This window comes from Rhododendron vialii, chromosome 2a (assembly GCF_030253575.1).
Source record: "Rhododendron vialii isolate Sample 1 chromosome 2a, ASM3025357v1".
In the NCBI taxonomy this organism is placed as follows: Eukaryota; Viridiplantae; Streptophyta; class Magnoliopsida; order Ericales; family Ericaceae; genus Rhododendron; species Rhododendron vialii.
Genome location: NC_080558.1, coordinates 43620935 through 43633795, shown reverse-complemented (window position 1 = coordinate 43633795; position 12861 = coordinate 43620935). Strand labels below are relative to the sequence as shown.

Genomic DNA, 12861 nt, shown 5'->3' with positions numbered 1-12861 from the left:
CGGATTTACCTGCTCCATTCAGTGTTCTTAAAAACATTCAACTTTAGATTGAAAAAGATATCCCGCTAGATGCGAACCCTAATGGTCGCCGTTTATCCATGCGCAGCGGAAAATGAGTTTTAAACCTTCATTCCCCCGTTCACATGAGCTCCGACAATGCCCGGGTTCGTCTGCGGAAAGTATTTTTTCAATCTAAAATTATCTTTTTCATTGTTTGAAAATAGGAGCAGTGCCCGAACCGGTCACAGCGTTCTAATCACCCGCGACCCTATCTAAACGACTACTCACTAATCATTGCACAAAAAACAAAAGAAACCCTAATTTAAAACATGCTTCTATTACTCAGTACGAAAAATAAATAAAAGATTCAAACCAAACAAAAATAAATGAACAACTTTTATTAAAAACAAAAATTAAAACGAGTTATCTCAATACGAGTAATTAAACAAAGCTTCAAATAACTTGAAAGTAAAAGAAACCCAAAAGAATATATGCTACAGCCCCGTCCGTCCGTAACTTTTCACAGCAGTAGCCTTTTTTTCTTTTTTTTCTGTTTCGTTCGAAACCCCTTTTTCCAAAGCTGCCGCTGATGACATTATCATATCTCTATTATAAAACAGAAGGGTGTGAGACAAGTTGTTGGAACGGCTTATATTCATTTGATCCAAAGGCTGTAGTGCATTCTCCCACTTCCCGATTAAATGCCCATAGTTTTCACCTAAATCACATAACTGTCATCCCCTTCCAATCGGGATGCGTAGTGCCGTAGGCACGAACTAGCACTAGATCCTTATATAGGGTAAATATGTTTTAATTACACAAAGCTTCCTTGAGCTATGTATAATAACAACTCATAAAATCAACTTTAAAGCATTTTACACTTTTAACCCCAAACTTCTTTAAAATCTTCTTTTTATCCAAAGTCTCGAACAACCTATAAATATAAAAACACATAATAAAAATCAGTTAACAAATATAAAAGACTAATAAATGTAGATTGGAGGGCTAAAATATGTATATTTTGACACTTATCATACCCTCCAACTTACACTTTGCTAGTCCCGAATAAAGAAAACAAAATGCAACTAAATAAAATAAATTAAAGTTGATAGTTCTTTTAAACCTCCAGGCGACCCCGATAGGACGAGTGAAGTCTCGTGAGGATTTTCAGCAGTGATCACCTGCAAAACACCACGAATCCTTTCACATGAAAGCCGAAAAACTGTAAGACAACTTAATGATACCTCAAACAAAGCCATCGTAAAGAGATAACGGGCATAAGCAGTTCTAGATACTATCAAAAGTTCTCTCCGGACCGAGTCTCGACTTAAAATCTCACCATGTCATGCACTCAACAAATAAAATCATTTGAAACAATGTGTATATTACTCTCAATATGTGCGGACGGACGTTATGTAAATGAAAGCAAAATACTTCCGCACTTAATGACACAAAAAGAACACTCTATAAAGTGAACACACGATCTCATAAAAGAAATACCAAGTATTAAAAATTCTCTCTATCTGCCAATTCACAGACCATTGCCCCTAGGATCAAATAGGATTCAAATCTGGTGATAACGTTAGGTAGGAGAAAGTATTTCAAGGCTAGGTAAAAATTCAAGTGTCCGAGAATAGGCTAACCACAACTCACATAAGACAAATATAACGATGAATGCCCTCTTTTTCTTCTTCTTTTTTTTTTTTCAACTCCGCCTCATTTTTCTTTCGTACCTTTCTTTCCCACATTTAGAACAAATATTTCTCTTTTTTCACAATAAGTTGGTGTCTTCACTTTTTACTTCTCTCTCTCTCTCTCTCTCTCTCTCTCTCTTTAATGGAATATTTAAATATTCATTCTCTTTATCCATGCTATGTAAGAATTCATCCCGTCATTTTTTTATATTTATATTTTCATCCTTTTAGTGTGTGAATTATCTTTTTTATCCTTTTCACTATGAAATACATATATTATGTTATATTGCTTTCCTAATTTAGTGGGATTGAATTGGATTGTTTTCTCAATTTAGTGGGATTGGATTGAATTATTTTCCTAATTCAATGAGATTTGGTAAATTTTAATATGATTCATTACTTCTTCTTTTTTAATCTTGGAATGTATTTGAGGAATCGATATTTTTAGGAATATAACATGATAAGTTGACCACATCTTTGCATTTTTTCTTCATTCTTCGAGTTGGCCAACAGAACATAACTAAATTACCATAAAAAAAATATAACATGATGTACTCAAACCGTTATATGGTTAAATTACCTTGATATTACATGGTAAATTACTTATGATTACATTCTAAAATTATCGGCCTATATAGACAAGAATTTTGAGATGTAAACATAATTATTTGTACATCTCAACCTATCCTTATATGAATTGGTCTGCGCAATGGCCTAACAAATTTCGCTAGACTGGTTTCATGGTAAACGGTCCAAATAATTAATCATGAAATAGTTTCATAGTAAATGGTCCAAATAATTAACCATTAAATGATAAAAACATACAGACATATTTCATGGTAAATGTTACAAATAATTTACTATGAAATCTAAAAGCTTGTATTACATATATGATTTAAAATATATAAATATATTAAATTAAATTAACAATACTAAAAGGGCAATATCGGCATTAAAAGTATGAATGATGAAATCATAAGTTGTTGAAGAGGATAGGATGAATTCATAAGTGAAGAGGACAATAAGTACAAATTTTTTCCCTTTTTTTAAAAATAATATTAATATTAATATTTTTTTTTCCAGAATACCTAAGTATTGTATTTTGTATTGGGTGTTATTTTTAGACATTTAATTGCTTTAAAAATATGTTTGTTTCGGATCTCAAATCCCAATTTTATCTCTGCGTACGGTCTTTCATAAGTTTTTCTTCAATTATTAATCTCATTTTTTTAATCTCTCTCGACTTAGTACCCAAAAAATCTTCCTCAAAATCTAAATCAACCGAACTAGTCCCTCATTCCCTAAATAAGTTTTCGGCGCGTAAATCTGGGCTTTACAAAATATGCATGTTTTTCGTTAAAAAATCTATTTCCTTTTTACAATCTAATATAACTCATTGTTATTTATTCATTTGTGAAAAAAATTAATTTTTTTAACAAAAAAATGCATCTTTTTAAAAACTTAGGTTTGCGCGCCGAATACTTATTTAGGGACGGAGAAAGTATTAGATTCTCGAACCTTGAAATTTTAAAATCTTGTTTATTGTTCGGCCCCCGCCTTTATAAAATCTCAGTTTCGTCCCTGCCGATGACTCTCCGGCGAGCTGAAACTCTCTCCCTCTCTTTTCCGGCGATGCACAGTCACTCATCCGACGAGGGGGTGGACCACACGCTCGGACGCTCCCCTTACTCCCGGAATCTAGCCATTTTTGGCGAGAAACAGAACTAGGCTCGGGAGGGGTTCTGGTCTCCCTCCATCTCTCACCCTTTCTCACCTTGTTCCCCTTCCAAACGAGGGAGAGATTGAGCTCTCTCTCAGTCTCTTTTCTTCTCGTGCGAACTCTCGCGTACCAAACGGGTTGTTAGAGTTAACACAGGGTGTCCACAGACTATTCATAGCCCTGACCCACAAAACTCCGCCTCTCGTGGGACTTGAACCTTGGTCACCACTGTGGGAAGGAAATGAGTTACCAATTTCATTAGAAGTGATTCTCGGGTGGGCCCACCTCTTAAAAAAGAATGGATTTGTAATGATATATTTGAATGCTTTTTTTAGAAAAGGATATGAAAAGTGAATATGATGGGATTAGATGTCAAATGACTGAATTGCCCCCACTTAAATTTTTAATGTTGTGTTCTTTTTAGTTTTCAAAAAAAAAAAATTCAAAAAATTTCTCCTAAATTTCTTTTACTTCCAACATTTCTCTCTCTATCTCTCTTCATTTATTATCCCTACTATTTTTCAAAAAAACTTTCAAAAACCAAACCAAACACAGTATAAATGATCAAAATTCGTTTATTTAATTATGATTATAATAAATACATATTTACCATTAATTATTGCATAAAATTAAATCAAATCAATATAATAAAATAAAACTGTGTTTGAATTTAAAAGATAACCAATGCTCTAAATTATTCTCATGCCTACCTAAATCTCTACCCTTCATCCTACGGAAGGCATTTTAGTAAATACCTAATCCATCTATCATAAATGGCAGAGAAACCCTAGCCGCACCAATCCATTATTTATTTATCGTTTATCTCCATTCCCCGCCCCCCCCCGCGTCTCTCTCTCTTCGATCGACCAACCACCACAGACCGACCGCACCACGGCATTCCTCTCTCCCCCTCCGACCAATCGCACCACCGCAAGCCCTTGGAACTCATCTCTGTAGAGCCCGATTGGATACCACTAGCACCACCGACCTACGCGACGAGTCACCACTGGAACATTACCAGCAACCATTCCGGGTAAGAAATTTCTGAAATCGAAAAGAGTTTTCAAAGTTTTAATTTCACTTTTTGAAGTTCTGATTGCAGTTCTCAATTACCTCTATGGTTCTATTCTGATTACAGATTGTGAAGAGAGTTGGCTAAATCTGGGTTCTCCTCTATGGTTCTATTTTGAAATTTCTGATTTGTTGATTGGCTTTTTGTTTCCTACTGATTCTGTATATTGCGCAGAAACATATATACACACGTACGTACCGATAGAGGCAGGGAGAAATGGCGGATCGGTTAACGCGCATAGCCATCGTCAGCTCCGATCGATGCAAGCCCAAAAAGTGTCGCCAGGAGTGCAAAAAGAGCTGTCCTGTTGTCAAGACCGGTAAGCTAAGCAAAAACGTTTTCTTTTCGATTTGTTATTGTTGCTTTTTGTTTATTTATCCTTAAATTTATACTTTTTGTTGTCTCCTTTTACATCCTTATTGATCCACTCTTCTTTGCTGGTCTAGCTTTAATTATTAGTGAATTTTGATCGTCTTTTGTTAAAACACGTCACTTGGCTGTCTTAGATCTCTCTGGTTTGACCATAGTAAGACGGGAATGTTAGAAGCATCTGATTGGAATTGTAACTTATATTGTGGATGTTGAATAATCTTTATTGGTACCCCATTTGAACCATATTTAGAGATTTTCTACGATGTTTTTTCATCTGTGGGACTGCTACTGTGGGTTTATAATAATCTTGCCGAATTGGGTTCTAGGAGCTTTGTATGTTGAATATTGTGGGGCTCTAGATCTCTGGCTAGGTAACCCTTCGAGCCTCTGTTCCAGCTGCACCTTCACCCTCACCCAGCCTGCACAAGCAAGGACGATTACAGACCAAGTCAGAGGAACTCCGGAATGGTCCTCCGGCGAGAGAGTAAGAATGTGCAGAGCAAGGAAGGGAAAGTACAGGGTTTAGAGTGTAGAAGATGATGTACCTCTTTAGGGTTGCCTTACTTCCTTTATATAGAGCGTCCTTGCTTGCTCCAAGTTTAGGCATGTGCCTCGCAAGCCTTAGCTGATGTCACCGATAAGGCATGTGTGAGCTGTCACCCCCAAGTGCGCTCATGATTACTTTGTTGCATAACTGTTTTGGATGATGTCATACCCGTCACACTAGATAAGGAGCACGGGGATGAGCTGGCATGAAGGGCTGGGCCATGGCCGAACATTGGGCCGACCCAGTAAGTTGGACTTCACGATAGACGGACAAACAACCCTTAGATGTCGGACCAGGCTCCTCCGTGGCCGAACTCTGATGCCGAGCCTATAAGCCTGTTCAGGGGTTTGATCGTCAGGTAGATCAAAGGGATCGGTCCCGGCCTTCTGCCAAACCTGATATTCGGCCCACTACAATTATGTTTTGTATAAAGTATTTTACTCTACTTATGAGGTTAATTTATGGGTTTTAAAAAGGAGTGTTGTTCACCACTGTCCACCTGTATTTGCAGGTAAACTGTGTATTGAGGTCAGTCCTCAATCTAAAATTGCTTACATCTCTGAGGAGTTGTGCATTGGATGCGGTATCTGTGTCAAGGTTTGTGGACTTCAATGTGCATTTTCGGTCTACATCTGTAGCTTATCAGAGTGTGGATTGTTAGTTAGTGCATCTTACCATTTTTTTACTGGTTCGTGTAGAAATGCCCATTTGAAGCTATTCAAATTATCAACCTACCGAAAGATCTGGATAAAGACACAACTCACCGTTATGGGCCCAACACCTTTAAATTACACAGGTTAGTTCATAGGTGCAGTTATGCTGCATAGTGGTTTCTTTTTACTTCCTGTTTGAGAAAGTATGCAATTGCAATTTCGAAATTATAGGTTACCAGTCCCGAGGCCAGGGCAAGTTCTTGGCTTGGTTGGCACAAATGGAATTGGGAAGTCGACTGCCCTTAAAGTTTTGGCTGGGAAGCTGAAACCTAATTTAGGCCGTTTCAAGGTACTCCTCTTATATATTTTGGTATCTCTATTTGGCCTTGTGCGTTCATTTTTTACCCATGTGGATGCTTCTTTTGCAGAATCCTCCAGATTGGCAAGAAATCCTGACATATTTTCGGGGGTCTGAGTTGCAGAATTATTTCACTCGTATTTTGGAAGATAATTTGAAGGTGCTATCTCAGTTAGGATGTCTTTATCATGTCTTTGCCTGGTCCACTTATTGATTAAATATTGACTGTTTGAAGGAGTATGATATCTGGATTGGTTATGCATAATTCATTGATTATGTACTTGTATGTAACATTATGTAAAAAGATTATCGAATTCATTTTAAAACAGAATCTATTCCTTAGCCACTCTGCTGAGGTGAATCTATCCTGTGATTGCTCATTAAAATATGACATCATTATGATTGCTCATTAGAAGATGTTAAGAGATGAAGTGGGGAAGTGGGTATTGTTCACATTTTTATGTCAATTTTGGTGAATTCGGAAAAGCTACCACTTGAAAATGCCACAAGATGATTTATGTGGCAATTTGTAGGGAAACACCGTGGACATAATGATGCACATGAAGGAAAAAGTTTCGATAATCAATGCTAGGTTTTTCCATTCCCTTTCAATCCAACCATTTTGTATACACTTTCTCATGAAACAAGCCACAGCACTTTCTGTGATGCAAAGAAGAGTGGGTTTATATATAAGTTATGTGACATTGACATTTCTTTGTGCTTGCTCAAGAGGGTGTCATTTTGTTAATTATCCTACCTCTGATGTAATTGTGTTTCATAGGCGATCATTAAACCCCAGTATGTTGATCACATCCCAAAAGCAGTGCAAGGCAATGTAGGGCAAGTGCTCGAACAGAAAGATGAAAGAGAGATGAAAGAACGACTTTGCGTTGATCTTGAACTGAATCAGGTACTGGATCGTAACGTAGGGGATTTGTCTGGTGGAGAGCTTCAGAGATTCGCTATTGCTGTCGTTGCCATACAGAATGCAGAGATATACATGTTTGATGAACCCTCGAGTTACCTTGATGTAAAACAGAGGCTTAAAGCTGCCCAAGTTGTTCGATCTCTGCTAAGGCCTAACAGGTATATGTTGCCTTGATTTCTGATTAATCTGAATGTTTATGAGATTTCTTTCTCGTATAAAGTAGAAATCTGTATTTGAATTTCAGTTATGTAATCGTCGTGGAGCATGACCTCAGTGTCCTAGATTACTTGTCGGACTTCATTTGCTGTCTTTATGGGAAGCCTGGTGCATATGGGGTTGTTACCCTTCCTTTTTCTGTCAGAGAAGGAATTAATATATTTTTGGCGGGATTTGTCCCCACAGAAAATCTGCGGTTTCGCGATGAATCTCTTACTTTTAAGGTAAATTGGTCACATCTTGGTTGTGTAGTGCCTAATATAGCATCCAGTGTTCACTTGTTTTTGATTCCCACAGGTTGCTGAAACTCCGCAAGAAAGTGCTGAGGAGATTGAAACATATGCACGTTATAGGTACCCGACGATGACCAAGACTCAGGGAAACTTTAGGCTTCGAGTGGTGGAGGGTGAGTTCACTGATTCTCAAATTATTGTAATGTTGGGTGAGAATGGTACGGGGAAGACAACATTCATCCGCATGCTGGTAAACTTTCTTTTTGTTTTGGTTTTCTACTCAATTCATAGCCAGGATTGTGATGTGGTCTAACTGGCAAAATATGCAGGCTGGTTTATTGAAACCTGATGTCATAGAGGATTCTGATGTGGAGATACCTGAGTTTAATGTCTCCTACAAGCCCCAAAAGATCAGTCCAAAGTTTCAACATAGTGTTAGGCACTTGCTACATCAAAAAATACGTGATTCCTATATGCATCCCCAGTTTGTGTCCGACGTGATGAAGCCTCTTCAGATTGAGCAGTTAATGGATCAAGAAGTTGTGAATCTTTCTGGTGGGGAGTTGCAAAGAGTTGCATTAACTCTGTGCCTTGGAAAGGTATTTTTTCTCATTGCAGTGTGCTGCACTGCCAAATACAGAGTATATAACTTTTGGCAGTAATCTTGTTTATTTTCTCTTTATTTGTATATGTCAACATATCTCTCTCTTAACGAGTTCTTTGTTCTAATGGACCAGCTCTTTTGGTAAGTATTGAACCCTACTATGTGATAAATTAGTCAGTGGGCAAGATTTATGCCTTCATTGCATGGGGATATTACTCCTCTATGCCTTGGTGTGAAGAAGGCACTAGAGGAGCCACCTCAAAAATTGCTTCTTAGTGGTTGAACTTGGGTTAGCTCTATATAAAGAGAGAAGAAACCACGATTACATAATCACAAGGGGCAATGCCCCAAGTCTTTACAAGCATGCCGTCCATTGGGATTTCTATCTGTCTAGCTCCCACTAATGAGTGGTGGAAGAAAAACCTAACCTAATCTAACCTAACAAAACTAATTCTTCGCACAGCCCGCAAGGCAAGGATTATCAATGATCCGCGACTTCAAGTCAGGGGAAAAGTATGAAATCCACCCCCAACCTCTGTTATTGTCTGGTTTGTGAATCATATCCTACGGTTCTCGACTTGTATCCTAAGGTTCTGTTCGACACATCAAGCTATCGATTCGTTTTGGTGAGGCAAATCACTAGAACACAAAAAATCTGTATGATACAGCTACAAAACGTCCGAACGGTTCAATGCACCTAAAAATCAACTCACTTTATCAACATTCTTCACTAGTAATAAGTTCTGCTAAAAAGTGGGACGCTTGAATAAGTGTGGCAATCTGAGTGTTGAAAGCCTTTTGAGGTGAGTAGTAGAATTGTATGGACTACTAGAATCTGATTAATGGAATTCACATTCCGTGTAATACTATGGTCTTCCCTATTAGAACATGTGATTCTCAATTCCTCACTTAGGACAAGCTTCTCATTGATGTAGGCCTAAAATAATTACTTCAAAGATAAGTTTTTCATCTTTCTAATCTGAAGATATCCTGTGGTATATATCAGGGTGGCAAACACCAAATATAAACACTTCGGATATACTATTCGGGGTGATAACATATCCGTCCCTTATATCCCGTCAGCAAACGGGCCGTAAGACTCTAAAATGAGTACTTCGGATAATTCTTGTAAATCCGACAAGGAACCATTATGTGGGCCTGGAGAGTAACGAGGCTATATGGAACTTATGGTATGAATCTTAACATATGACAGATTTTGTGCGCGGATCTGAGCATTCAAGATTTGATTCGATTCAGAATTCGGAAAAAAGGACCACTGATTTTTTTATTTGATTCACGATCTGAAAGTTATGCTGCCAACTATCCAGCCAATGCCATTAGGACTCCCAGGGACCATTGTAGAGGGTCGGAGTTTCCAAATAGTCAGCAGTGTACCCAGTCATAACCCGTAAACCCTTTTACAGTAGAAGCACATAATTTCTTTGGCATGCTAAACATTGCCATCTATGTAGCACGGGCACGGACGCGACACGACACCGACACCCCGACACGTAAATTTTCAGAAAATGGGGGACACGACATGTTTGGGGACACGTCGATATATATATATATATATATATATATATATATATATATATATATAGAGAGAGAGAGAGAGAGAGAGAGAGAGAGAGAGAGAGAGAGGAATTTTCAAGTGAGGGATCCCTCATTTTGTTAAAATGAGGGACTTACATTTCCCGATCAAAATTTGAAAATCCGAACCGTTCAATGTGTGCAGAACGTAATTTTAAAGGTCCCCGCGAGAAATCAGCAAAAAAAATGACCGGGAAGGGCGTCATCCGAGCAGTTTTTTTTGAACCGTTCAATGAAAACTGCTCGGATGAAGCCCTTCCCGGTCATTTTTTTTGCTGATTTCTCACGGAGACCCTTAAAATCACGTTCTGATCACTTTGAGCGGCTCGGATCATCGAAATTCAATCGGGAATGGGAGTCCCGCATTTTAATAAAATAAGGGATTCCTCACCGGAACCTAACTCTATATATATATATATCAAAAATAAAAAATAAATTCAAATAAGATAAAAGTTAATAATATTATATCCAGATAGCCTTGTTTTCACCTTTGCAGTACATTGTTTTCCAAGTAATTACATCTATTATCTATACCTTGCAACAAAAAGTGTCCCAAAAGTGTCTGGAAGTGTGTCAAAAGTGTCTGGAAAGTGTCCCAAAGTGTCTGTCAAGTGTTTGACTCCAAATATTGCCCAAAATAACAGGACACTTCTAAAGAAGTGTCTGACACGTGTCGGCCGCGTGTCCGGTGCGTGTCGGTGTCCGACACCGGTACGTCACCCCTGGTGGAGTGTCGGTGCTACATAGATTGCCGTCTTAAAGGCAAAACCAGAGGCTGGTGTCCCGAAACCAGGAATTTAAACTAGAACTCCTACCCTCCCATGCAGAACCCCAGCGTCCAGTGACTGAAGCACAAGTTTCATTGTCTTTGAGAACCGTCACTTGACAAAAGCTTTGTGGGGTAGTTCCTAGTTATAGATTAAAAGGCATTAGGATTTATAAAAAGATTCAGGGCCATTTATTTGGCTACGGAGCTCTGTGTTTTCCTTGGCTTGTGAGCATGGTTTTCTTTTGGATTCCTTGTGGTGTTTCTGTCTGCTTACATTAATATCTGACATATGATGTGTGTCGAGTATGTTGCAGCCTGCGGACATTTATCTGATCGACGAACCTAGTGCATATCTTGACTCTGAGCAGCGTATTGTTGCCTCAAAAGTTATAAAGAGATTCATCCTCCATGCGAAGAAGACTGCATTTGTGGTGGAGCACGATTTTATTATGGCAACTTATCTGGCAGATAGGGTCATTGTGTACGAGGGGCAGGCATCAGTAGATTGTACTGCAAATGCACCTCAGTCGCTCTTGACCGGGATGAATCTTTTCTTATCTGTAAGTGGTTGTTTAGTGTTTTTTTGGGAAATTATTGTGTCTCTTTCCAATCTAGCTGTTATGCTGGAAGAAAAGATAGATTAAAAGGGTTAGTGCAATATGAATATCACTCATCTGGTAATCCACTTGAAACTGGAGAAAGTTAACTCTGTTCACCGTTAGGTGACAGATTTTTGTGCTTGCAATTGTTTTGGTCATCTCCTATTTACCAATTTCCTCATGCCGGCATTCTGTTTTGTTTTTGTGTTAGCATTTGAACATCACATTTAGGCGGGACCCAACAAATTATCGCCCGAGAATCAACAAACTGGAATCTACCAAGGACAGGGAGCAAAAATCTGCTGGATCCTATTATTACCTGGATGATTGATTATGAACAGGTAGTAGCTCTGTGTGTGTGTGTGTGTGTGTGTGTGTGTGTGGGAAAAAGTGGATATTAAAATGAGTATAAGATGAGTTTTTCCCTGTTGCAGTGTCTCTTTATCGAAGTTAAAGGACATCTATGTCTGCCAGACATCATGGGCGCTTGGAATTCGGTTTTTGATTGAGAAAGAGGTGAGGCCCTTCTGCATGATAGTCATCATCGGGTGCGACGCAGATGAGAAAGTTGGGAATAATTTATTGATTTCCATTTAGTATTTTTGTTTCTCCATGTTATGTGTTGTATCACCGATTTTGACCATTTTGGGTGGGTGTCTGGTTCATTGTTTGTACTAGTGTCTTTTTTTGGGATAGCATCAATCAGAGTGTTTGACTAGATTTATGGAAAATTCTAATTTCAAAACTAGCAAGTTTTGGAATGTGTTCTAGCGAGTTGACTCGGCCCTTTGGTGTATGGCTCGGCCTGTTTTTCTGGGCTGGGCTTGTTTTTGGACTTCAATATTTCTTGTTAGGGCAGATAAGGCTCATAGGTGTTCGGGCTTGGCCCATTTTATGGATTTGGCTCTTGGGTGTTTTGGGTTTCGGCCCTCCAGGTGTTTATCCAATTTTTGGTTGGATTCTCCAATTTTATGTATCCGTTGTCAAAATTTTTCTAATAATATTTTTAGCCGCTTAAAAAAAGAGAGATGTTCTAACGAGTTTTATAATCATAATTGCACTTTGCAGTTGGCTTCGTGATGAACTTGCAAATTTAACTTGGGACTACTTGTTAGAACTATCTTGCCGAGTACAATTATATTGCGAAATGCAACTCTGTTGTTGGGTGGAAACACAAAATGATGATTTCTGGATTGAAAAGCAAACTCTGTTTGTATTTTTCTGAATCTAAACTGCTAAAAGTCCTACACGGAGCATGAACCATTTTCCAACAAATGTATTATTATCATCAAATTTCAGTTCTTTTTAATGGCGATGGTCTTACTCCAATTGGACTTGATCTTGGCCAGTAACACAAAGCTTTACCTCTATTTTTCCGATCAAATCGTATTATTGCAGCCATTCCGGCCTATTACTACTAATTTTGGCAGGTGGATATGATTTAGGTGGAAATGTAAGACGAGCGCTGATATGTTAAGAAGGGTGGCTCTATCTTACTCTTTC

The 12861-nt window shown here is 38.3% G+C and overlaps 1 protein-coding gene across 4 annotated transcripts; it reads left to right on the top strand.

The window, feature by feature from the left end:
- Positions 1–4212: 4212 nt before the first annotated feature.
- LOC131318194 (ABC transporter E family member 2) lies at positions 4213–12119 on the top strand. 4 transcript variants are annotated; one of them, XM_058348027.1, is made up of 12 exons: positions 4213–4805; positions 5917–6002; positions 6104–6201; positions 6290–6407; positions 6487–6576; positions 7198–7502; positions 7589–7784; positions 7858–8043; positions 8123–8392; positions 11074–11319; positions 11570–11699; positions 11793–12119. In XM_058348027.1, exons 1-11 carry the CDS (start codon positions 4703–4705, stop codon positions 11687–11689), a joined length of 1818 nt encoding a protein of 605 aa, XP_058204010.1. In that variant the 5' UTR covers positions 4213–4702; the 3' UTR covers positions 11690–11699; positions 11793–12119. The 4 variants fall into 4 exon arrangements, with proteins under 4 accessions (XP_058204010.1, XP_058204012.1, XP_058204011.1 ...); XM_058348029.1 differs by having other exon boundaries at positions 4223–4805; positions 11833–12119; XM_058348028.1 differs by having other exon boundaries at positions 4223–4805; positions 11777–12119.
- Positions 12120–12861: the final 742 nt, after the last annotated feature.

Coding starts and splice junctions, on each gene's coding strand:
- LOC131318194 (XM_058348027.1), top strand. CDS start 4,703: ATGGCGGATCGGTTAACGCGCATAGCCATCGTCAGCTCCGATCGATGC. Junction 6,202..6,289: donor AACACCTTTAAATTACACAG/GTTAGTTCATAG, acceptor TCGAAATTATAG/GTTACCAGTCCCGAGGCCAG. Junction 6,408..6,486: donor CTAATTTAGGCCGTTTCAAG/GTACTCCTCTTA, acceptor CTTCTTTTGCAG/AATCCTCCAGATTGGCAAGA.